Genomic DNA, 27308 nt, shown 5'->3' with positions numbered 1-27308 from the left:
CATTGATCTTGCAATACTTCTTGCGCAGCGACTATCCCGGGAAAACTAAATAGATGCTCGCAACCCTACCGGAGGAAAAGCAAACCAGTATGATCCGTTGATATATTTCGGTGGGTTGAACGTAACTTATGTTTCGCCCCCTGGCATTCACAGCTACGAAGTGCCGCTATCTGCCAAATGTGCCCCAGTGGGGGCTTACAATTCATCGTTGAGAAGTGGTTGCGAGGCCTGATACTCATTGTCTTAAATTGTGTACTTTGGGCGGATGTTGGGACACCCAAGTGCTAATTGCACATAGAATTAAGCCTCCTCTGGGGTAGATAACGCTCTGTTATCGCGAATCGGAAGAATGCACACCTTAGAGATTCCTCTCTCATATACGCCGTCCTTTGTACGAATTGCCACCACGCGTACGTTGCCATCGGGGCCGGCGATGACGTTTGTAACCCGACCCAATCGCCATTTGAGCGGTGGTAGATTGTCATCCTTTATTAGAACCATTGTGCCTACAAAAATGTTGTTCCGTTGGCGAGTCCATTTCGTTCGATTGTGAAGATCGGACAGGTATTGCGTGGACCATTTTTTCCAAATCCGTTGAACGACATCTTGCGACCTCTGCCAAATAGTTAATCTGTTGTCCGGGATATCCTCCAGGCTCGGTTCGGGAACTGCCGTTAACGGTCGTTGGATCAAGAAGTGACCGGGAGTCAGAGCTTCGAAATCTGATGTGTCGTTACTGATTGGAGTTAGTGGCCGAGAGTTAAGGATTGCCTCGATCTGTGCCACTACGGTCTGCATCTCGTCGTGCTGAAGAATTCGATTACCGATTGTGCGCTTGAAATGCCCCTTGAAGGATTTCACTGCCGCTTCCCAAAGACCGCCAAAGTTTGGCGATCTTGGAGGGATGAATCGGAACTCTATTCCGTCGTGCTGGGCTCCTCGTGTTATTGTTTGCTGAAATTGCTCGTTGTTAAAGAGTTGAGACAACTCGTCAAGTTCACGTTTGGCGCCGACGAAGTTGAGAGCATTATCACACATCACCAACGCAGGTATCCCTCTTCGAGCTACGAACCGCTTGAAAGCAGCGAGGAAGGCTGCACTTGTCAGGTCTCCGACAAGCTCTAGGTGAACAGCCTTTGTTACCAGACATACGAAAATCGAGACAAAATATTTTCTTGGAGCAGTTCGTCGGATGGGGTAAACTACCTGAAACGGTCCGCAATAATCGACACCTACTTTTAGAAATGGTGGTGCAGGAGTAACTCGCTCAGAAGGTAAATCAGCCATCAGCTGGTCTAATACCCGCGGTCTGCTGCGGAAACACGACACGCATTCGTGAATAACTGTGTTAGTTAAACGTCTGATGCGGGTAAGCCAATATCTTTCGCGGACACTAGCAATCAACAGCTGTGAGCCTGCGTGAAAATGTTTCAGATGATAATGTACCAGAATGAGTTTACTGAGTGGGTGGTGGTGACTGAGGACGAATGGATGTTTTCGGGATGTCGATACTGGTGCATGGCGCAGACGGCCACCAACTCGCAAGAAACCTTCAACCAGAGTGGGATGGATCTGGATTATTTCTGAAGATGATGATACTGGTTTTCCTTTCTGTAGTGCAGTAATTTCGGCAGAAAACGATTCCTTCTGCGAGAGACGAACTAGAGCCAACATAGACTGTTCGTGTTCACCATGACTAAGGCTTCCAATTTTTCTGCTTCCGTTTGCGCGTTGTTGTTGGATGTTGTTGATGAAACGACGAATGAGTGCCACTATACGAATGAGGTCGGAAAGCGATGATCGTAATGCAAAGATATCACTAGGTTGATTTGTCGTCGCCGGCAGTGCAACCGACTTCTCCTCCAACAATGAATGGTCAATCTCTTCATTTGGCGTCTCTACCTTCCAGGTGCTGCGATCTTGGAGCATCCACAACGGTCCATCAAACCAAACTCTCTGATACTGCAGCTGTGCCGGGGTCATTCCGCGCGAAATAATGTCGGCAGGGTTTTCAACTCCTGCCACATGATTCCATGAACTACCCTTAGTAAGGTGCTGGATCTCCGACACACGATTCGCCACAAACATCTGCCACCTGGATGGTAGTGACGCTAACCAGTACATCACAATCGTTGAATCGGTCCAGAAGTACGCAGTATGTTGAATTTTGATGCTGTCACGAACTTTATCATACAGATGACTAAGCAGCAGAGCGGAAGATAACTCGAGACGAGGAATAGTCTGTTTCTTCTTCTTTCGTTTCAAATCTTCTAGTGGTGCGACTCTGGACTTCGCTGCTAACAACCTAACCTCCACTTTGCCATCTTGAGCCGTACAGCGCACGTATAAACAGGCACCGTAGGCCTTCTCGGATGCGTCGCAGAAGCCATGTACCTCGACCGACAACAAATTTGCCCGAAACGCCACCCACCGAGGAACCGACAGCGATGACAAGGCAATGAGGTTCCTCCTATATTCCTGCCAGAAGGACTGCATTTCTTCCGGTAGTGAGTCATCCCAATCGCATTGATGTTTCCACAGTTCTTGGAGAAAGATTTTTGCTATGACAACCACTGGTCCAACCAAACCAAGTGGGTCAAACAAACGAGCTGCATCAGCAAGAACCGTTCGTTTAGTGATCACGGCGGCATTACTCCAAACTGGTGAATGGAAAAGGAATTTGTCGGAAGTAGGTTGCCATAATAAACCTAGCGTTTTAACTGGAGAACTCGACGAATTCAAGTCAAGAGTCGCACGATCATCCAATAAAGAGTGCGGTAAATCAGCCAAAACCGCAGAACAGTTGGAATTCCACTTCCTCAATGTGAAACCACCGGAATTCGTTAGCTCAATCATCTCCCTTGTCAATTCCTTGCCGTCTTCGATGTTGTCTGCTCCCGATAGCATATCGTCGATATAGAAATCTTCTTTCAGCGCACGAGCCGCACGTGGAAACGATTCCACTCCATCTTCAGCCAACCGCTGCAAGCACTTGGTTGCCAAATAAGGAGCGGATGCTGTACCATATGTGACGGTCGTCAACTGAAACATACGGACTGGTTCGCTAACTGAATCCCTCCATAGAATACGTTGAAGATGTTGATCAGCCGGTTGTACCATCACCATTCGGTACATTTTTTCGACATCGGCAACGACAGCGATTGGATGAAGCCGAAAGCGAATAATAATTGAAAGCAGATCTTCCTGAACTACAGGACCGACCATTAAAGCATCGTTTAACGAAACTCCAGATGAAGACTTGCAAGAGCCATCAAACACTACTCGGAGTTTAGTCGTTGTGCTGTCAGGCTTCAATACTGCATGATGGGGGAGATAGAACACGGGATATTTGTCGGTTTCGCTCGTAACCTCCTTCATGTGACCTAGTCGTTGATACTCGCGGATAAATTCAGCGTAACTTAACGTCAAATCAGGATTCGACTGGAACCGCTTCTCTAATCCAGCGAATCGACGCATGGCAATCGTTTTCGAATCACCAATCTGCTGAACGATGAATTGTCGCTTCGGCAAGGACACGACGAATTTTCCGCTGTCGTCGCGAGCAGTAGTCTGATCGAACAGTCTCTCACACGCTGTCTCCTCAACTGACTGTGTGCTGTTTGTTCGACACGTCTCTAGTTCCCAGAATCTTGTCAGCAACTTATGAATATCAATCGTTGTACACGATAATGACACTACTGGTTGCAAATTTCTCGACTGATGTGAAACTCGTCCCGCAATAATCCAACCGAACACTGTATTTTGAAGTATGGGTCCATCGATTGAAATGTTCGACCGACCTTCCGAAAGCAACTCGAAGAAATGCTCGGCTCCGATGATCATGTCGATCTGTCCTGGTTCAAAAAACTGGGGGTCTGCAAGAATTAGATCCGCTGGGAGAGTCCACTGAGATACGTTGATTTTTTGAGTCGGCAGGGTTGTCGTAAGCTCCGAAAGAACGTAAAAGTTCATGGCTCCAATGAACGATGATATTTTCGATAATCGCGGATGGATGGTAGCGTGGACCAATTTCCGCGAAATGGCGGTGGCACCACCAATCCCTTGTACAGCAAGATTTTCTGAGGTGGAACGAAACTTCAATTTCTGACAGAAGTTCGATGTCATGAAACAGAATTGGGAACAAGAGTCTAGTAATACTCGAGCTAGTCGTGTACTGCCGAACTGATCTTGGACATGTACGACAGCAGTGGATAACAAAACCTCTTGTGTGTGTGTGTACGGGTGCTGGAAGGCAGGGCCACGGTGTTGTTTATTGTGCATGATTTACTTGTGGTGGGCAGTGGTTGAGTGTGCATGTTTTGCGATTGTGTAACAGGGAGAGAGTTTGTGGATGTTTGAGCTGTATTGCTGTGGGTTGGTTGGCTTTGGGTTGGAGGTTGTGTCTGTGGTTGCTGCTGATTGGCTACTACGTGTGTGTTCAGCGCTTGTGGAACGGAGGATTGTGATTGCAGGACAGACGACTGTAACGATTCCGGGTGCAGCAACGAATGATGTTTTCTTTGGCAATGGTGGCACGAACCTCTATTGCAGACACGAGCTTGATGTCCTAATGATAGACAGTTTAGGCACAGTTTTAATCTCCGAACTGCTTCGTTGCGCTCCGCGACTTCCATCCTTAAGAACTTGGTGCAGCGAAAGGCGGAATGGAAGGCTTCACCGCAGAATTGACACTTGCCATAGGATTGAACAACGGAATGACTAACGCCTACTCTTGTTCTCTCTTCTATAACCGAAGATGTTTGTACTGGAGTAATGGATTGAAGAACGGAACAGTGATTTCGCAGAAATTGTATCAATTTTTCATAACTGGGCACATCCTTGGAATTGTGATGCGTTTCCCAGTGGCGTAGTGTAGAAGCATCTAGGCGTCAACAGATCATATGAACTAGAATGGTGCTCCAATTGCTTGTGTTTTCTCCCATCTTGTCCAACATTAAAAGATTCTTTTCAAAATCTCCGATGAGTTTGTTCAGCGTTTCGTAGTTTTCCCTTTTCATAGCCTCCACCGAAAACAAAGAGTCCAAATGCGCTTTGACGATAAGCTTCGTGTTTTCATACCGTTTTTCCAGCATACACCAGGCCACATCATAATTAACGGATGACATTTCCACCGCGCTTATCTCCTGCAGGGCTTCTCCAGCGAGTGACGACTTCAGATAAGTGAATCTATCCATGGTCGTTAGTTGATGATTTTCGTGAATCAGACTCCTGAACGTGTCGCGAAAAGTGACCCATTCTTTAATTTTGCCACTGAATGTCGGCAACCGAATATCTGGAAGCTTCACTCTGGAAAACCCAACAGCCGTATCTTGCGAGGTCGAACAGTGACCAGCTGTTGCACTACCGAACATATCCGCCTTCCAATGTACGAGTTCACTCTTCAAATGACAATACTGATCCTCAATATCCAACATTATACGCACATTCTCATCTTCTCTAGCTTCTGCCAACGTTTCTAGTCGCTCTGCACGCTCTTCATCCGACTCCTTCGTATCTGCTTCAGACAAGTATGAAACATTATCCGTTAGCAGCTCGATTTTCCTACGGACCACGTGGAACTCACTAAACGCCATATCTAGTCTCTGAAGACGAATATCAAGTTGACTGGCGTGTCTTTCTGCGTCGAAGGTATCCAGAAAGTGTTGAATAGCATCGAATGTCTTTCGAAGGTTCCGCTCCTGCTTCTTCAGATCTCGTAGTTCAGCCATTACAACTTAGAGTTTGGATGCACTGTAGCACAGACAAATTCTAAACAGACACTTTATTTGATTCTTAAATCTGAATAAAATTGCACTAGTTTTTTATACTGCAAAAAACTTTCACTCGACTCGACGTTCCGCGCGCGACTTGACTGAGCAGACGACCGATTGTGACAGCAGAGAGAGGAGCCAACCAAGCAGACAACCATCAATGGAAATTATCCGAAATATAATAACCTTCCAATATTGAAAGACACAGCGACTCAATATGATAAACCACAGTCCCCTGAAGGAAAAATCGCATGCAGAGAAAAACTCGAATTTCTATAATCCACTTTATTGCCACACCGAATACATTTGTGGTCTCATGCAACACCACCCCAAGCATGCAAAATACTTCTCTGCTGATGGCGGCTGGAGCCGCTTGAAATTTTATTCCAAACGCCAACTACTTCGTCCCACTCAACAAATGCCGCAGATTGAATCCACTTAGCCGCACTGGTAAAGTCTATCCGACGGCGCGAGCTCCAGAGATAGCTTCAGCTGCAACCACGCTGTTTGTGCGTCGGGGTCGATGTCCGATAGCCAGAGGTCAGAGAACCTTTCGCTTCTTTCTGCTAATCTGCTCACGCAATTTTAGCGAACTTTGCGCACACTTTCACTGGTTCACTTTCTAAGTAAAAGTTCCTCGAAATCCGGTTCGAAGGACCAAAAATGTTATACCGAATTTCGGACCACACACGACACTGCGCAAATTTTCACTACTAATTTATTTAATTGCTATTCACAGAAGGAAGGACGCACATTAACACTGATCACGTAGACTGCTTATTTATAACTGGTGCCGATGATAAAGTCGTTGATCATGCAGTGCGATGAGAGCGAGAACAAGTTGAGCGACGGGTAAAAGGCTGTGCTCACTGTGATCGACGGGTGGGTGATCTCCACTGAGATAAGGGAGTAATTGTACTGTGGGATCGTGCTGTGGGGTAAACGTACCGGTTTCCAACAAATACAATGGTAAAAACTGAATGTTTTTTTGATGTCTCGCTCTCCACGCTCCATGCAAACAATTGGGCGAAACCTTTTTTCGCTTGTTTTTGATGATTATGAAGCTGACCTCAGTACTAGTATAAATACCCAGTCAAAATCGATATTGGGTTAAACGGGAGTTATTGTTAAAAAATGTAAGTAAACAATCGCCAAAAGGCAATGCTATTAATTTGTCTTTTTATATAGGGCGATCACTAATTCGTGCAACATATTAGGGGTTTCCGGGGCTAGTTGGTGGTTTCGGTAAGTTGGAGTCCATTATTTTCTGTTTCTATTAAACATATAATGCAGTCTCAAACTGTGTACTTCAAGTAACGTAAAATACGCAAAATAAAATACTTCAAGTAACGTAAAAATCCAATGTGTTTATGTTGCATTCCATTTCGTTTTGTAAAAGTTGTGGGCGATATTGAGCTTTTGAGGGCATTAAGTTCTTTTTTTAAATTTAGGCATTATGTGTTATTTATGAAGAGTTGTCGCAGACCCTCACGGTTTAACATCGATTATTCACCCTTATTCTGGTTTACAACGAATGCGAGATTCGTTCGAAAGCGATTCGAACGAATAGTAAGCCCATTTGATTTTGCTGTCGTAAACGGGAATACAAACCACTTTCGAACGAATTTCGCATTCGTCGTAAACAAGAATAAGGGTGATTATATTTATTTTTGACACTATTCAATGCGTGGAGCTTTCATGTTTTTACATCATGTACATAATAAAAGAATAACACAAAGTTACTGCGAACAGGAGGGTCTTGTTGATGCAGCTTGTTGCTGCGTTTTAAGAACCTTTTTTTAGTGGTAATGCATTTGCTTTCGTGATGTTCGAAGTCGGAAGTTCGTATTTGTTTCTTGCTCTTACACTAATAGATACACTAACGGTACGTGTGATCATTCAAGAGCACACGCGAATATGCGAATGGTCACATGGTTATAAAATCAAGTTTATTGCTTGTGGCACTAAAAACTGGATTCTAACCGCACTGCGCACTTACCATTCTTCCATTAAATTTTTCTCATAGACCGGTTAGTTCGACTGGTCTGTCTATGAAAGTACCATCTCTATCACTCGAAATACATGTTTTTTGACAGCTCGCAGTTTTGAGATCACTCGCACTTTAAAAGTGCGGAGTCCAGGTTGGTGGGAAGTGCGCAATACCTGTGTAAACATTTAAATGAAAATTCTTTGAAAATCACCATTGCATACATGTTCGCATGCATGAATCACCACTGTATCCAAGTTTGCACTCAACGCCCGAATAACGTTTGCTGGCCGATCGCTGCGCCGGCTAGTGGCAAGTCGCTACTTGCTGGTGGCATTTCAAAACGACAGTTATATTTCTTACACACATTGTAAACTTTTTTCCTTTTTTTTATTTCGACTATGTGACTAACAACATTTTCTTTTTTTTACATTTTAACGACATTCAATTAGCTAGAGATTACTGGGTAGGGAAAGTTATGAAAATTAGAGCCATAGTACTCAAGTGAGAGCAAGGATGTGAAGTAAAAAAAAGAAAATGTGACTAACATAGTCGAAATAAAAAAAGGAAAAAAGAAAAAGGAACTGATGGGAATCCATCGGCAGCGGTGGGTAGCCGCTGTAAACACAGCCATTGCCTTACACAATGTAGCAAACCCGCTACGACTGTAAGCACAGTGACAATAGTCTAATAAAAATCTAGCATTCGAAAGGTAAACAGAGATGAACAGCAGCAATCATCATTAAGATTGATGCTAATCGTCGACAGGTTTTCAGTGGTGATCTTGCGTGGCTTAATTTTTGTCGGTTGTCACGGTAAAGATAGACACGTCTACCTTTATCAGGACACATGTTAGTGAACTCGGGTGATTCGTAGTTATACTGCCTAAGCTCGACCCTCATTAACAGAAGACAAAGATTAAGCCCGTACGATATTAAGCCTGTTCTAATAACCCTGCCACTTCTAGTTTTCCGATCTGTTTACTTCACATCCTTGCTCTCACTTGAGTACTATGGCTCTAATTTTCATAACTTTCCCTAGCCAGTAATCTCTAGCTAATTGAATGTCGTTAAAATGCACATTGTAAACTTTACTTGCATATAAGTTCTCAGTGCTAATACGTCGGAATTTAAAAATCTTTTATGAAATGACCGGTAGAAAATGGGAAAAGTCCACGTGGCCATCGTGGGTAGGGTGGTTGGACTACAGTGATTGTCCACGGAGGGGGAGAAGAGGGTCAAAACCCAAAGCATTTCTGTCCACGTGGTAGACAGACATAGACGAAACCGCGTTTGGCCGACTGAAACTTAGAGACATACTAAAGTTACTTATCAAATACGGTGAAGAGCTTTAGTCTTATTCGCAGGCGATTTTAACTACTTGTGAATTTAACTTACCAACTGTTTGTTTTAGTACTGTTATTTTTCTCACCCTTCCAATTCTACTTCGTCCCTCCTCCTTTTCGTTTATTTCTGCTCAGGATGATGATGAGGAGAATCGGCACGGCACAAATCCCCGACTACATACGGGGAACATGTTATTTGAGCCAATATATTCTGATTAAATGCTCTTCTTGCATTCAGCAAGTTAGCATACAAACGCTTAAGATCTTCGGGATCGGTAACGTCCGGAAATCTCTATCTTCGTTTCTAGTAGCCTAGGTCCATGACTTTATTGGACCAATCAAAAAAATACGCTCATATTCACTAGACAACACGTTCCAAGCCGACATGACCGGGAGCTCTAGTCATATGGGGAAACTTGCTCTCTTCCAATATTTAAACCCACTAAGCAAGTATCAGATGGACGGTCTGCGCGTTCATCCAAGAACACACGCGAATATTCGAATGGATACACGGTTATAAAATTGATTTTTTACACACGAAGATACTAGCTAGCGCACGACATACAAACGCCCATGCGATCGAACACGTTAATTTTACAAACGCCCGAGCCCTTCGCGATAATACACAAAGACGAACATGCCAATTTTTATGACAAAACTTACCCGGCAGCAGTTTCAACATCAATATAATCAATGACATTTCAGGGTCGCCAATGTTTTTTTCTGGTCGTCAAAATCAAAATTTAAAGGTCAAAACATGTAGCTTCCAAATTAAAAAATTAGCATTCAACATCTATTCAGTACATACTTTGCAATTTATTACCCAAAACAACTCAATTTCCGGCCTCGATAGCAGATCCTTTTAAGAGGGGTAAGGGTTTCAGCGTGAAAAAAAACACTTCGCGTGAAGCGAATTGATCAAAACTTTCGAACATTATGCCCATATAGTGCAACGATTCCACATATTGTTTGGATGAATCCCTGAACAGGTTGCGTATTTTTTTTAAATTAAAAAAACAACTCCTTAATTGAAAGTTTATCTCGAAAACTCAACGTGAGGGTTAGGTATTTTTTACATAGAAAGTGTACGCAAAGTTTGAAAGAAATCGGTTAAGTAGTTTTTGAATGGCAGGCAAAACCGCAATTCATGTTTTTTTTCTGGAGACGTTCTACAAAAATCTTCGTCACCTAGTCGTTTGTCGATATTTTTCCATAGAAATATTACAGCATGTTATTGAATTAATAAACATTAATGTACAAAAGTTTTGATAAATTCGCTTCACGTGAAGTTCCAAAAAAATTCGCAAGCAAGTGTTTTTTTCCTTACTCTCCCCTTAATTCATAAAAACCCTCAAAACCATTGAATGATTTTCATCTAGAATGAAAGAAAATGTTTATGTAGTTTGCTGTGATATACTAGGAAAGATTTAAATATAAGCTCTATTACCGTTGGCTTACAAAAACTAACATTTTATTCATACATATTTGCTCACTCTCAAGACTCCTAAACTCTATGCGGGGCACAAGTATTTACCCTATACGAACATGCAAATAAACTCTCTAATATTATGTCGCTTCAGAATCATATTGTTTTGTAATAAAACTTTTTACTATTCTCTAATAATTACAGAGGCAATCGTTATGATTTTTGTCAACAGCATCTAGCAGCTTCTTCTGAGCTCAGTCCCTTAATTGCTTTTGATGTAGCAGCAATTTCCTCGCATCAACGGTGATATAGATATGTATATGAAAGTTCCTCGCCAACTTTATGCAACGAAAGCAATCAGCTTCTGACATTTTTAATGCATGGTTGAAAACCGCACGTCTACCGTACTGATTTTCCCTGCTGTGGGTATATGCGTGTTTAGGTGAACGGTTTAATGATAATGTCTCCACTCTTTAAATTATCATTATAGTAAAGAATTGATTTAAGAAGAGAAGACGGCAACTAAATGCCTGTGTACGTAAAGTTAATCGTATTTGTTGCACCTCTACACTACTTTCAAATTTTTAACTAGACTTTCAGAGATGCTTATAGTAATAAATATTTTTCTTGGAAAAAGATTCTCATTCTCTTTATTCTGTCTATGGTTAAGGATAGCAGTTGCAAACCGTCCGGATTACGCTTTCCGTCTTCCATCAGATGGTGTTGATGTTTTTGCAATGGATAGTGTTTTTTGTTTGAAGACGGAAAATCTAAGCTCGACTGTTTGGACAACCGCCTCCGCCTACATGCTTCAATTGTAATAGAACATATCTCGCCTACAATATATCTCAATATTAGTACGTTTGTTCAGAGTAGAATTGAGATAACAGTTTTTATTTCATAAAGAAATCAAATAAAACAAAACAAATATCACGTGTTGAAGTGATGAGTAGGTTCCCTCCTCAGATCAACCGAATGACCCTCGGAACTTGCAATGCTTCGAGGTTATGTATACAGCTAGCCAAGTAGAGATGTGGTGTTTGTTGCAGCCGCTTTCCCATCAGGGTCATCTGTAGTCCAAATCCACCGAAAACGAAAATCCACGTCCAAGAATACAATCCCATTTTTGCTATTGACGGGCACTTGGTCCGTTCGTTTTCGATTGCTCCGTGCTACTGATCTTGCCATGGTGGGTGAAGATAATCGATTAAAATTACTGCTGCTTCATTGTCTAGTCTGAAAGAGAAGGGAAAACGCAAGAAATTAGTTAAAATTCTTCAAACTCTTGATTGGGGTGCGAATAGGCAGTAGCGATTGGTAACGGAGAAAATGCGATAATAATCCCGGATTCACACTGTACACAAAACGATGGTTATGAAGGCTAATAACTAAGTTTTTTGTTCATTTTATTAGGCTCGCAGGCAATTAATGCCGCATCAAGAGGTTTGGAAACTTGCGAGGACCAGTTTAGTTCCAGAATCTGGGAGCGCATAGAAAAGATTTTACTGTTAAGAATATTGCGTAGATCAGTTAAATGAGAGCAGTGCAAACCCTTTATCCATCAAATTGAAGGCGTGAGCAGCTATCATGGGGGACTAAAGCTTACTTATAATGTTTTACATATAAATATATATATACAGCAAAGAGAAAAGAAACATATTTTAAAATGCTTACAACCTTACACGAAATACCCCGAGGAGACCAAACTGGAAACCAATTATCCATCCTTTTCACGCCAACACTGTTGAATCCTCAAGAAACCACACCTTACCGATCCGTTTCCAATATTGTTCTATAACTCTTCGTTAATAACAATTATTTCGATAATTATGCATAATCCCACAAACCTGAGCCTTATTTTATGCCTTCCGGGGGATAATTTAATCCGCAGACCCTTCGCTATCCCAGTTTTTCCTCCCTTTGCCCCACCAATGACCTTTGGTCTCTTTGATTTTCGCTTATTATTCTCCATCTTTTATCCTCCAGATGCATACATATTATGCAAGCGCGAGTGATGCATTAGGTAGAGGTAGAGATGTTTGCATTATTTGGCGCGAACAAGTTTAAGTAAGCCGCACCCTTTCAGGCCCATGCGCATCGAGGAGCCAACAGATCAGTTGTTTGCTATAATTATTGCGAAAATTTTGAGCTAAGCATAATGTTAGACAACCATCTCTCATGAAGGTTTTCAAAACTCAAGCCTGGAGATGGTTATTGTGTATGTATGGAAGAAGAAAACTAGGTAGTTGAGCTCCAATACCCCACTCCCTTTAAACATCCCTATCTTTATCGACCAGTCTTCTGAGATGAGCCATATCGATTCATGTCATATTTTGAATAACCGTCTCACCCTTTGAAGGGCTTCTCTCGGAATACGCGGTTCCATAAGTACCAGCACTGCAGTGCATCATAACTCTTGCATCTGAGGGACACCGCAGCAGCAACTGGATGCTGGATGATGGCGAGGTGCCCTGGAGCATAAATTAAAGAAGAATTTTAGCAGCTTGCCCTGGCCTGGCTTATTTTCACACAGAGTCTTACATATATACAAGCCTGACTTTAATAAGGCAAGCGGGGAGAGAAAACTCATTAATTTTCTGGCTGAAGCTAAATTATTTTTCAATTTAAAAGAAACTCGTGCGTGAATTTTGTGCTCTGCCTTGGTTTGATTTTTTTTTTTCGTTGTCGTGGCAGAAGGTGACTGCTCCGCTGGGGGAATGGCGATTTTTTAATTCGAGTTGTGACCGCAGCGATGATCGCAAATTATGTTCGGTGGTTATTATTTCGCGTTCTCACTTTATATACGTTTCAGATCCATGCCAGGAAAGTTTCGCCAAAATTAGCGGACGTTTATCATAAAAGATATGATTTTAGGTGTAATTAATGCCTCCGAAGTGGGTGCAGATGGCCACATCCAACGGCTTTTATAGCCGACTAATTGCAGTACTGTTTTTGAAGTAGATTATTCTCTTCAATAGTTATAGTGCCAAACTGTCACTTTTATTTCGATCGATAATGTTTTAGCTTGAACTAAATCTGTGCACTTACAACTTTGTTTTATTGTGGTTCGGTTAGATTTCATGATGCGAACATTACATGAGTAGACAAATGGTCGGTATCAGACCGGCAGGGACACACCAAAAAATTTAAACGACATGTAAACCAATACGAATGTAAACATACAAAGCTTGAATCTAAAATTTGGTTGAAAATTACGTTAAAATCAATGTACTCAATTGGAGCATCGAAAAGCATATAATTTTACACTCTCATTCTTGTAATATTACATGTCATTCATTTTACAGTAATATTCGAGTAAAAATACATTGACGTACATTGGTTATCCGATTAATGAAACTGTAATTTTATATCCACGTGTAAAATTATAATAAAATTCGTTGAAGAAAGCACGTCAAATCGTGTGTATTTGTGGAGAACTTAATTTTACATTTATATTCATGCTCCAAATATGTGCATGAAAATAAACTTAAAATTACAAAATATTTTTTTCTGTGTACGCAGGGCCCCTCACGGTAATCACAACAAACTTTATTATAACTATGAAATACGCATTTTGGTGGGAAACTGGGACTACCCATAAAATGAATATATTGTGTTTACTCTCTTTTGTGTATACAGAATGTACGTCAAAATCTGCATACTTTCTACTCTAGACAACAAAGTGGAAAAAGCATAGTTTTGACTCTTTCAACAAAGTGTAAAATAGGTAATTTATACTCATGCCTGCAAAGCTAAATGTATAGTGTTTACTTTCTTGAAAAAGTAAAAAATACCTATTTTTTACTTCTTAGAAGAAGTCTACTGACTTCTGCGTGAATACTGTACAATTTTTGGTTTTCAATTTCTTTTCGAGAAGTAAAAAAAAATACATTACCTTTTATTTATCTAATTTATTTCAATACAGTCAATATTTGTACCGTAATCGACTCACGCATTTTGTAAACTAGTTGATTCACTGAGAGTTGGGAGCTGTTATTTCTAACTTTGTAACATAAAACTTGATCATAACTGGGATTCATGCGTTCGTATATGCCTTTCGAATCTAAAAAAATTAAGAAAGTTGCTATTTTAAATATATTAACAAGAAGCAAGCATACGTACCATAGCACCATTATGTGATTTATAAAGAGTTTTAGATTTTTCGTCCATATTTCTCTGTCTTTGACAAATAAACGCGGAAGTAAATGAGAAATGTTGTTTGCAACACGAACAATTATTTGAAAATGGCCTCCTTTCAAGGTGTAAATTTTCTTTTCTCTGTGAGGTATACTTTTTACGAATTTTTCTTCGTTGTTGACATTCTCGAAAATGCGTAAACATACTCTTCGTTCATAGCTAAAATCTAATCACTTTTTGACGTATAAATGGTATTCCCAAAAATGTGTGAAACATACTCATAAAATGAGTAGCCTAGATTTACCGTGCTGGGCACTATTGAGCTAAGGGGCTCCACTCAGGGTTGTTACGGAAGATGACAAAATAAAAACGCGCCAAATCCGCGCGAGATTTTGCGCGGTTCTCAAAACAAATAGATTCAAATTTCTATAAATCTTCAAAACTTGCAATGGTTTTTATTTGAAAATTATAGGAACCTTCTCATGTATTTTCTACCGTCTTTTATTACTAGGCTAAACATATCGTGGCATGGTACATAAAAATATGCCTAGCTTTCAAAGTTATTTTGAAATATTACAACGCAAAATATTTTCTACACAATGTTATAATTGTTTTATTAACGAATGTTATTTAGATAGAATCTGCAAACCACATTCGTTTCAAAAAGCGGGTCGTCATAATCCAAAATAAGGCTAATTAACAAAGATAATATGTACAATAATATATGGGCAACGAAAATTCTGATTACCTTCTTCATATCGCACCATCTGACTGTGCATCCACATGCTTCTCATTCGACTAGCGAACGATGAATGAAGCACTTAGCACAAAAATGCATTCATGAGACTCATAACTATATAATTTTCGATTAGGTCTCGGTACACCATATTCAGGGCCGGTGTTACACATTTAGTCCGGGTGGTAGTAAGATAAGTATAGGGCGAGGGGTTTATTGCTGTAAATTTGCAACATTTTGCAATAAACACGCTTGCATTACATTCACATAAAATGTGTTTTTGCAAATGGGATCGTGTTATATCGAGTATTTCAAACGCGCTTATTCTGTGCCCGAAATACATGTGTGGCAGATTTTCAATTAATTAATCCGATGTTTCGAGTGGGTAATTACCAGAATGTTTCGAGTGGGCTCTGCTAGAACTAACAAATATCGGCTTTTTCGCGTCTCTTTCGGATTTTTTTTTGCGCTACCCATAGAAGTCATAAATGCTTCGCAATTTAATAAATATTGGTGACTGTTTTTCCAAGTGAATGGTGCAAATATAATGTGATTCCGTTCAGTATAATGAAAGTTACTAACGTTCAAAAAAATTTCCTCCAATTGTTTAATTTTTAAAAGTGACCTATATATTGAAGGGACGACTTATCTAAGTCACGGTAAAAAATATGAAAAAACTTGGATCAGAGTCCCCAAAAGTTACTAGTAATTATTGCATTCTTTTTAATAAATTCATGGTTCTTGTGAGCTCAGTTGACTGCACCTGTTTTGATTGCGCAGGAATCCGTACACTTCAAACACATAGTCAACATTAACCAACCTATGAATGGTTTAGAGGTTGTAACTCAAGTTATGGTGCTCCGATCTTGATAAAATCTTGAGATTTTTTTATAGTATTTTTATAGTACGCAGTATAGTGAATATCAAGTCTCGGATTGGAACCGTATATCGTCAATTGCGGTTGAAGGTCATTCGGTTTTAATTAGCCTAATAAAGAATGCCAATCGCTGTACTTTACGGCGGATCCGCTGTTCAAAATTTTCGCCGATTCGATCGCGAAAAAATTATGATTTTACAAGGGATCTGTTCCTGTGGCAAGAAAACCAGCGTTTTCGTGACAGATAATACTACGAGTTCGGAAGTAAAGGAAATTTCTTAACAAACGGATGTTAACCTTCATTAAGTCCCATTGTGGATCGTTATGTTTGGACAAACTTACCCAGCTGCCATTACAGCAAGGGTGTGCTACAATGATACAACAGTGGAGTCCAGTTCACCCCAAAAGAGCAGAATCCACCAAATTGTCCGCAGCTCTGTCCAACAGCGAAGTATTGGACGATAATGAAGCGCAATCTCCAGCTACATTGGTCGAATGAAGAATTGGTGGAATCCGCAAGCCAAGACCTTGACTGCAGAAGTTGAGCGCCGAATGAAGAGCGACAGTAACAGAAAAGCACGTGAATTTATTCGAAATAACGACGAATGGTTTTGTTTCAGTTATTTTTGCGAAATAAATTATTACCTTTGCTTCATCCTAAGAAAATTATTCGATTGAAGGAATGGTTAAGCAAATACTTGCATTTAAAAATGCAACATTTCATTGCCTGGTTGGCTGCCATGAAAATCGAAGTCTTTCAGCTACAGTTGCAGATTCCCTCCCAGATCAACAATTTACCGGCAACATTATCCGCAAAAACAAACTTGTATTTCTTGGGAATATCTCAGCGACAACATAAAACTTCTGTTTCTCTTCGAAATCCAATTAGACACCCGTTTCATCCTCCTTAAGGATGCATCCGTTAGATGTGGTCAGCCCCTGAGCAGTGAGCATACAGCTTTCCAACCCGCATTTTTGACCTACTAATTTGCTTTACGATCCGGTACTGAAACTTTTCCGAATGCGCATTTTTCGAACTGCGCAGCACAGGGTTTGTTGAACGTTCGTTGGACAAACTTGGACGACGTCCAAGTAACCGTTCAACGAACGTCCATCGTTGGACCCGTGTTGAACGTTTTTGAAACAATTTTTTGGACGTCTCAGTGGGAACAACGTTCGACGCCTTGATTACACCTTCCGGGAATCAGACGTTCCTTGAAATGTTTCAGAACTGCACAGACGGTGGTATTTTGCTAGTTTCCTGTGCGATCCTCGTACCCGACCGTGTCGTGAATTCATTACTTCTGCTATACTAATTTGCTTCTTTTTCCATCGTGTGGCAATTCGGGTAAACACCAACCTTGTTAAAAAGTTTTGCACAGGATTTCAACTTTGTTAACGGATTGTTGTCAAAAGCTTCTATAAACGACAACTAGAATCCCTTCCCCGGTCAAAAAAGCGGACCGATTTTAAATATGCAGAGCTTTATAGTTGCATCCAAATGAAAAGAAAACGCATAACATTGTATGCACAAATAAATTGCCATTCGTGTTTCAACATGTTTAAATGATTTTTTCATATTATTCATAATCACTTTAAATATTTACAAATCGTCATAACGTAGTCTCAGGTTAATTTTCATAACCATAACTGAGGGATTAGTGTTCCCAGGGATTGAAGTGAGAGTTATTAGTATACGTCTTAAACAATATGATAAATGAACATGTTAGGAGAGACTCCGATAAAAAAAACACGGTTAAAACTCGAATTCGCGCCAAATCCGCGCGATGCGTCAAATTGAGAGCAAAAAAACGCGCCGAACCCGCAAAAATCGCGATATCCGCGCGACCGTAACAACCCTGTGAACATATATAAACAGCTGTAGAGCAGGATGATCAAAAAATGATTCCCAGCATTACGGAATTATTTCTACTCTTTGCCACCACAGTTACAAATATGCAAATTCATTGAAGAAAATCTGCTCATATTTAACCGCATTCATTTTCAATGCTCAGCGACGCAGCTGAAAACGTCAAACGAACAAACCGCCCATTCATCCATTCAGATTCTCATTCGTCTCCGATTATTGCACGAAGCGAACGAGTATATTCTATCAAAATATGCCAAAACAAAATAAGAATTTTTTTCCAACGCAGCAGCTATAACCCCCGAATTTAGATTTTCTTCATAATAAATTGCTACCAAAAATAGCTCCTCTAGGAGTGAATAGCTGAAACTGGTAATCTCAATCACGATTATTTGTAGTACGATTTAATATTAAAAACTCACAATTACGTTTTATTTAATATTTAATTCTTGACATTTTCCGCACAATTTTCAATCAATTTTACTGGTTTTATCGAACATTAGAATATATAAAACTCCAATTTTCGAGCGTTTTATCATAAAAAGCTCACTCAAGACGACATCAGTATCAGAAAATGAAGCAATTTTGTTTCGGAAAATTTGGTGTTTAGAAATATTTCTAGCTATATGTAACCATGGGAGATTTTTATTTTGATTATAAAGGTTTTAATCTTAGGGTCATTCGCCTTTGTCGGGTTAGAGAAATCTATTTAGAAAAATCTCTAACCTTATGTGCGGGGTTGGGAATTGAACCCAGGTGAGCGATTTACCAACTATACTATCTCCACCCCCATTAAAATATGTTAAATTTTGCAGTATATGATGGTTTTGGCGCATTACTTCATTTTAATCTGTATTGTTGCATATTTTTCAATAAGCCCTCATCTTGATCACTTTTTCTATAGTCCTACTCCATATTATTTACCCTAAGTGAAACCACCCAGCAGGCCCTTGAATTAGAAGTCAAGAATTAACTACAGCACTAGAGAAAACATACTCCTTAACGTTTAGCATACTGATGGAGTCTAAAATATAGGCAACCATTTGTATTCGCTTATGTTGAAGTAAGGCCATCACAAATATTTTTTGAAAATTATGTCACCCCCCCCCCCTTCAAAATCGCTGAAAAAAATCAGGGGGCAAATAATTTTTTTTTAAATAACCAAAATTCAAAAAAATTGTCACGTTTTATAGAACCACAATAACTTCCATAGAGTTTTGCTTTTCGTAACTGAAAACTATTATGGTAGTTTTAGAAATTACCATCCCATGATAATTTTTATTTTGACCATTCTCGGGTAAATGTGAAGTTTAAATAAGATCATCGATCCAGTCCAACATCAAATGAAACGTTTGCTGGTCGCGGAAGGAAGGACCCATCTGTGTATTATCAAACAAACATCTCATGGAAAGGCTAATACAGACCGACTTCTGAATCGATTCCATTTTAAACGCAACAGTCGATAGAGACATAATCGATCGTTGCATTCGAAAATAATTTCGATAAGGAAACAATCTGAATTCAAATCAGACTCCTGGAGATTTATATGTGGTTCAATATTCAGTATACATGAGCTTTACCGAAAGGTTTTTGACATTTAAAGATTTCATATGGGATCGTAGTATTCATACCGTATTTCCGCAGCCATATGTGCGATTCTTATGAACATGATCAGATCAAAATCTGCTACCAAACCTTCCATTTAAGGCTAAGCTTGTGAAAATCGAATAAGCCGTTTTCCAAGAAGCCGAAGAGACATTAATTCTGAAATATTCCAAGAACCAGAAACATGCGAAATTTTCGAGATAGACGCTGGAATCAAAAGAACTTTGTCTGGCCATCAGCGATCGAGAATGCTCTAGCAAAGCTAAATATAGATCTTACAAATAATGGTATCATCGGCACTTACCGCAGGAAGAACCGGGAATCCATTATCGATGTCAATTTTTGTAGCCTTGGAGTAACCGGAAAGATGAACTGAAAAGTGTGCGAGGATATATCCACAGCGACCACGAAGCGATTTGGTACAGCATTGATAACAGGACTATGAACTACACATGAATATGAATATGTAGGAGATATATAAACGAGTGAAGATGGAAAACAGCGATTTTTCACAGGAACGTGTCCGTCGAAGAACTTGAATTTGAGGGTATGCTCTTCAACCTAAATGCGAGCGAGTTCACGGCACTACTAACAAAGGCGTGTAATGCTACCATACCAAGGGATGGGAAACTGAGAAACGGTCGCCGGGTGCAATACGACGATTATCGTTCTACGTATAAGTTGCCTCCGAGCTTGGAGAAGAAGTCGGAGATCACTTCGGTTTCTCATCTCGCTCAGTTCAGAAGCTAGAAATCGCTCCGATGCAATAGCAGGGCAAGTAATCAAATTTACCCGCGCGACGCTTGGCAAAAATTGATTCCTTCTGCCTAGTGTGTGATTCGTGAATAAACAATGAGTGACAATGCCAAGCAAAAGTATATCACGATGCGGGCAAACTGTGTTGCTGTTGACTACACGAAATATCCGGTAACACCATCAATTCATGAAGGGGAGCAAATGTTGAAGGTGAACTTGAAGTTCAACGTAGCTTGCGGTACTTTATGCGGTGCAATTCCACCATTTACGTCATGCGGTACTGAATATGTTAAAAACATTAGTCAAGCAGAATCATTCGCTTCCCAGAACAACATGAAACACGTCATCGAATGTAATGACATTTTATACAGTATCCCAACGTATATAGATGTTGACAGTATTGAAATAAAGATACATGACCTGGCACCACGTACTAGTTCCTTCGCTATCAAACAAATCCTGTCAAAATACGGAGAGGTGAATAGTGTTAAGGAAGATACTTGGAGGAACTTCTTCCCAAGACTCCGCAACGGCGTTCGTGTGGTGAGAATGCGTCCGACAAAACCTATTCCCTCTTACTTGACTTTCACATGCAAATCACCTCATGGTGTTGAATATTCTCAACGAATACTAGTCACGCACCCAGGACAGATTCCTACCTGTCAATATTGTGATCATCCACTACACCACGGGAAACCTTGCGCAGAGAATGCTAAAGAAATTCCACCTGATACGACCAAAGCCGGTATATAATCATCGTATGTTAAACCACAACCAGTTGGTAAACCAACGACAGCAGACCGGGCATTCACAAGCACCAGCTCAACAACCATCGGCCCCAGTACCACTAAACCAACTGCCATTACCAACATCGAAGTAACAACGATTACAGCAAATGTTTCCAAACCAACAACAAACACCACCAATAAGGAATCTAATACCGATGAAGAAGGATTTACAATAGCGACCAGTAAGCACAAACAACAAATAAGAACATCCGACCATGAGCAACATAAATGCAGTACCGATGATGACATGGACGTAAACGAAAACGTGAGAGAAGACGGACCAAATGACCCCCAAGGTGCGCTCCACGGCTCAGTTGTGCTAACGCATTGAGCCGTGTCAAATATATTTAAAATTAAAACAGAAATCAGAAAGCTCAAGGGAAGCGAGCTGCAAGAACCGCTCTCAACAAAGCAGTCAAGCTGTACAAGAAAGCCTTGCCACAAAGCCAACGCGAATTTCCTTAGGAGAGACCAACAAAGTTGGCATAACAAAGATAAAAGGCTCAGCTGCACCACCTGAAAGGTGCCCGGAAAAGATGGAGGTCACCATCGAAAGGTTTTCCCCACAACATGAATCTATTTTCGCCGTACAGTGAGGAGGATGATCACAAAGATGAAGATCGATTTACCAACAAACAGCTTATCGAGATGGCGAAAGCCATAAAAGTGATGTGATACATGAGAGCCCGGATATGTTCAAAACGATCCGATAATTGGAAGCGACAAAAGCTGATGTTGCTTCCGATGCCGGGACAACATGGAGATCTTTCAGCGTAGTCAATATATCCCTTGGTAATGTTAGAGAGAAGGAGTAATCCTGAACAAGCTAACGAAGTACGCGGACCGTGAGAACGGCATCTCATGTAATTCGGCTTCCTTATAGGCAGGTCTACAGTGAAATCCATCCAAACGGTTGTGGAAGCTTTGGAGACAGCAGAGATAAGGATATCGTTTTTGCGTGGTGGTTCCCTTAGACGTGAAGAATGCTTCAATAGTACTAGCTGGGAAGCAATCGCCCATTCGCTGAACAGCCTGAGTAACTCTGCAGGATATTATAGAGCTACTTTCAGTACCGAACACTGATCTACGAGACAGACAAGGGAGAATCACAACTACAACTGACGTTCCTCGACTCGACGCTGTGGAACGCAGTGTACGATGGAGTATTGGAGCTGAACCTTCCCAGATATATAACGATTTTCGGCTTCACGGATGATGTGGTGTTCCAAGTAATCGGACAATCGCTAGAAGAGGAGACACTCGACACGGAGACGATTGCCCATCATAAAACAGAGTTGGTGATGACTAGCAGCCGAATGACAGCGCGGTCGGAAAATATATCATCGATTTGAACTTTTAAAGTTACGATGATTATGTTAAGGGGAAGGCTGTGAGAGCAACCACAGCTTTGCTTGAGGCGCCAGTGTACTGGGAACCACGAACCAGCTGGAATCGCCGGGCCGTAGCATGTGAGCAGACTAGTTTCACCGTCAGGGACAAGATCGAGTAGGTCGAGTGCAGCACCAGCGGTGGGTCGTCGAGTTTTCAAGGAACCGGAAGCAGCGAACCAGAAGCTACGCTCCATCCGGTATCGCCGAACCGTCCTCGCCAAGTACAGGTTGGCCCTTTGAGTAGGATTTATGGACTATGCGAGAAGATTGCGACAAAACTGGGAGCTAAATGACTCACGCAACAGGCATCGGTATCGGGAGAACTTCCGACGAGGAATTGAGATGGCTCGCGAAAACAGGAACTAAATGGTTCACAGAAACGGGAGCCAAATGGCTAACGGAAGTTCACCACTGCGATTAGTCGGATATGTGTTCGGAGCTAAACCGCTCTAATGTATCATTTTGTCTTAAGACTGAATCAGCCTCCCCACGATATAACACTTCGATGCAGTCTCGTGGAACAAAAGGAAGGAAGAGAAGTAAGGACTATTAGTAGCGGTTACGCACAAAAGTGAATCCCACCTAGAGCCAATGCACTTTTGAAGCAATTTAACCATACTATAAAACATACAGACATTTTCAGATATCGACGAACTGAATCTAGTGGTATATGACACTCGACACTACGGGTGTAGCTTAAAAAGTTTTCAGAGTTTCTTCCTTATATGAAAAAGGCAAAAAATGAACTGATGATTGCTATACATTTCATAAATCCGTACGAGTATCAAATGAATTTATCTGATGCGGCTACCTACTGCGCAACAAGATGGAGAAAAATGCAAAGATTTCGAAGATGTACACGGAACCGAGCCGAATTACTATCATGTACCAAACAAACAAATCTACAAGTCTTCAAGCACAAGCGATAAACCAAAGCTGATGTAGAGTTCGAAAAAGTATAGTATGCGCAGGATGTACGTTCGCCAGGCTACTGTATACGAAATACGCAATAGAAAAAAATATCAGAGAAAAACATATCTGAGATGAATAATTCCATTGACGCACACTTTACCTTTGGATTCATTCCAGAATGTTTTCCAAAAGCCCATAAGTGAAATGTTGCAATCCTGTTTCTGTACATTGTTATCAAGCAGGTGCACCTTTGACCGATTTTCATGACTTGTGTGTACAGTCGGTCCATGTGCCGCCACAACGGAACGAAAACTATTCAAGCAACCAAAAGTTAATACCTTAAAGTACTCTTAAATGTTTACATTAAGTTCTTAGAGAACTTTTAAGCTTTTATTGGGAATTTAAAAATTGCACTGTTGGGAAAATTATTTAAAACGAAAACTTTAGCATCCCTTTCCTATGTGAACTTTTGATTGATTCAGTAATGTTTGCTTGAATTTTTCTAGTAAAACAAATAGCTCAACCCCGCTATACGAAATCACCCTGCGGAAACGTTCACGAGAACAATCGAAAGAAAATGCAAAAAAAATTTTGTTTATCAAAATAAATATTTATTTTTTGTTTGCCCCCCCCCCTTCAGAAAAAAATTTGTACTTGGACATAATTTTTAAAAAAAAATTGTAATGGCCTAACTAAAGGAACAAAAGTTTTTGTTTTTTATTCGCTCATGTGCTTAACACCGCCTCTAGGCGGCTTACTTGTTTTAAGGCTTTAAAGCAAAAATCCATTACTTATCCCTAGTAACAATACCAATCCCTAGTAACATAAAATCCCTAGTAAATTTTATGGTAGTTTTATAGCCAATCATAAAACTTAGATTGCACTTGTAGCGTGCTATAAAACTTCAATTGTTACTTGTGATATGAATTATCAATATTATTTCCTTTTTTCGCAACGCGAAGCCCACCTACAAAAGTTGTTTCAAGCAAAAAAAAATTTGGGGGCTATAGGGTTTGTATACAAAGTTGTGACGAAAAAGTGAGCTATGATCGTGATTTTTTAAAAGTATTTCATGCAAATTTTATTTGAAAAAGTGAAAGGTTGGCGGAGCTATTTAAGTACTAATCGTTATTAGTATTATCCGTAGAACTGGAGTTATTGCAATTAGTATGATTGGATTCCACTGAAGTAGAGTGGCAATGGACGATTGAAATATTATGGAATTCTTATAAAACCTATTTAGAATTTAGTATGTCATCGACTATCTTTCTACAGGAATTGATTTGAGCATTGTAAGATAAAACATCAATGTTTTCTACCACAGTAAGAGAATCAGCAATTTTGATCAAATTAAGTTTTTTTTTGTGTTCCTTGACCCCAGTAGTTTTGAGGAAACTTAGTTATTGACCTATACGCGCTATAGGAAAGAGTCGAGTGCACAAAGATTAAACTGAAGACAATATGTTTGAAAATGAGCTACATACTGTATAAAACTCTCTAGAAACTGTTAAAAGGAGGGCGCGAGAACTCAATGTTTTTTTCGAACACAGATTCGAGAATTTATAATTTTTCCAACCCAAAATACCCAAAGCAAATAACAACTACTTCTTTCCTATTTCCTGAAGCTATTGGAAAAAAATATCGCCAAAGCAATTGAATAGTATATAACAAAACATGTTACATTATATTTCATTGAATTTGGCACAATCCAACTTTCTCAATATAGATAACATAATTCTAGCCAGCCTCATGATTGTCACATGATCTGCCGTTTATAGCATTTTTTAAATTCAGAACCAATCTTAACAACTGCCAGAGCGTCTGTCAATCAGCAGTGTCTTGATGGGCAACAGCTCGATTCCGTTGCCACTATTACCGCAGTGCAGTAATTGCTGCATCATCACTTCTCTGTAGCTGAACATTGTCTTCACGAGTGCATCGGAATGCCACAAGAAACCCAACCACCAGCAAAAAGGAGTTAATCCTTTAATTTTGCATTAATCTTATTCCTCGGCACCTGTTTTCCCGTGGAAAAAAGACTCTGGTTGCTTCAAACCGGCACAGAAATAAATTATTCCAAAACCATAAACGTATTCGGGGCACTGCCATAAGAAACCTTTATTATCGACTATTTCCTTATTTTGCCGTGTCGGATAAATCAGGTTTTACGTTATGTGCAGTCAGCATGTATGGTAGAATCCATCAACTTCTTACTTACTTCAAAATTATTGTAAACCACTGCCACTCATCGATTGTGTTGCGCCCACACTGCCGGCTTCCTCCCATCCCGCCGGATCTCGTTGCATTTCATTGGTGGGGTAGCAAAGGAAGTTCTTCGGACAATGGAACTGGTCAGGAAAAACAATGCATCAGGAAAAAGAGTGACTGTACAAAGGGAGCCACCTCCATCTCGCTCACAAATCAGAGGGATGAGGCATTCCTTGGACCAGCCTTGATGAGATGAGACCTTAGTTCTGATTGAATAATTTTAAATAATCGAATTATTTTATTCTGTGGCTTCTCTCTCTCTCTTTTCTCACTTACTGCTCTACCTCTCACTCAAAGGAGTCGCATTTGTTATATTAAAAATTTAATTTCATTTCTTTTAATTCTTTGTTTCTCGGTTTGCATCAGCGTTACTTCCTTTTATTACTGTTGTGCTTCGTTTTTGTGTCGTCGTTGCATTTGGCCATTCTTCCTCTTGTGTGCTGCTTCAGAGTTTGTTTTTGCGGGCTTTCGCTCCCTTTGAGTCTTTGTCGGTTGGGGCGGAGATCCACGAGAAGAGCGAAAGATTCCGAGTAAACTACTCGTTTGAAGATCCGTTTTTTTATTTTGTTCATATACACACTTCATTCAACGTTTCGAATGTTGAATGGGAGGTGTTTTATGGGAGGAAACTAAATGTGCTAATGGGGTGCTACTTAATAAAACTGATATGTTAGTCGAGGAAACACCTGTCAGTTGTAAGAAGAGTAAGTCGTAACAGTTGAAATGCTAGGAGTTTTCCCTGCATATATTCATGTCGATTGTGATGAAATGAAAGTGTTATAGGGCAGCATTACACGTTCAATATTTTTGTCAATACCAGACAGTATTGACAAAAGTATTGTACGTGTAGTCGAAAAAACTTGTATTGACGATGTGGATTTCAAATGGGATTGAAATATTGTAACAATATCGCCAATACGCGTATTGACAAAAAAAATTAAGGGGGAAGGGCCGCTATACAGTGATGTTTCGATTATATCACTATGCGTTTATATCAATACTCGTTTATATTACCCTCGATCATACCACGGTTTTGTCTCGATTATATTTCGCTTTTTGAAAAACGGACAAGGCACGCTACGCTTTGATCCAATTAAGCCACATGTTGCGTCCTGGCACTTTTAGAATTTTTTTACAATTGATTTGCTTATTTACATGTAGGGTAATGAGCCTATTAGGTATTGTTTTCTTTGATTGGGCGTTTATTTGAAGGTCAAGTCGGTCTGCTATGGTACTGATGAGCATGAGACAATGTCGAAACCAAATCACCAACTCTCAGCAGTTATCAAGGGACGGGTATTAATTAGTGTAACGTGTACTGCGTACCGCTGCATTTTGAAAAACATCCGAGGCCAGTAAAGAAAATCAAAGAAGGAATTACCGCTGCATTTCGAAAAACATTCGAGGTCAGTAAAGAAAATCAAAGAAGGAATCATTCCAAA

At 40.3% G+C, this 27308-nt stretch overlaps 2 protein-coding genes and 1 long non-coding RNA gene across 3 annotated transcripts in view; all 3 read right to left on the bottom strand.

Moving 5' to 3' along the window:
- Positions 1-300: 300 nt before the first annotated feature.
- LOC131687908 (uncharacterized) lies at positions 301-3972 on the bottom strand. The gene has a single exon (XM_058972002.1). It carries the CDS (start codon positions 3970-3972, stop codon positions 301-303), a length of 3672 nt encoding a protein of 1223 aa, XP_058827985.1.
- A 917-nt stretch (positions 3973-4889) lies between these two features.
- LOC131687907 (uncharacterized) lies at positions 4890-5729 on the bottom strand. The gene has a single exon (XM_058972001.1). It carries the CDS (start codon positions 5727-5729, stop codon positions 4890-4892), a length of 840 nt encoding a protein of 279 aa, XP_058827984.1.
- Positions 5730-10546: 4817 nt separating this feature from the next.
- The window catches only part of LOC131688321 (uncharacterized), a 116424-nt gene continuing 99662 nt past the window's right edge, over positions 10547-27308 (bottom strand). Inside the window, exon 3 of the long non-coding RNA XR_009305231.1 lies at positions 10547-11765. This is a non-coding gene — a long non-coding RNA (uncharacterized LOC131688321). The remainder of the gene's footprint in view (positions 11766-27308) is intronic.

Source organism: Topomyia yanbarensis, chromosome 3 (assembly GCF_030247195.1).
Source record: "Topomyia yanbarensis strain Yona2022 chromosome 3, ASM3024719v1, whole genome shotgun sequence".
NCBI lineage: Eukaryota > Metazoa > Arthropoda > Insecta > Diptera > Culicidae > Topomyia > Topomyia yanbarensis.
The sequence above is the reverse complement of the archived record's forward strand: the minus strand, read 5'-3'. Positions and strand labels throughout refer to the sequence as shown.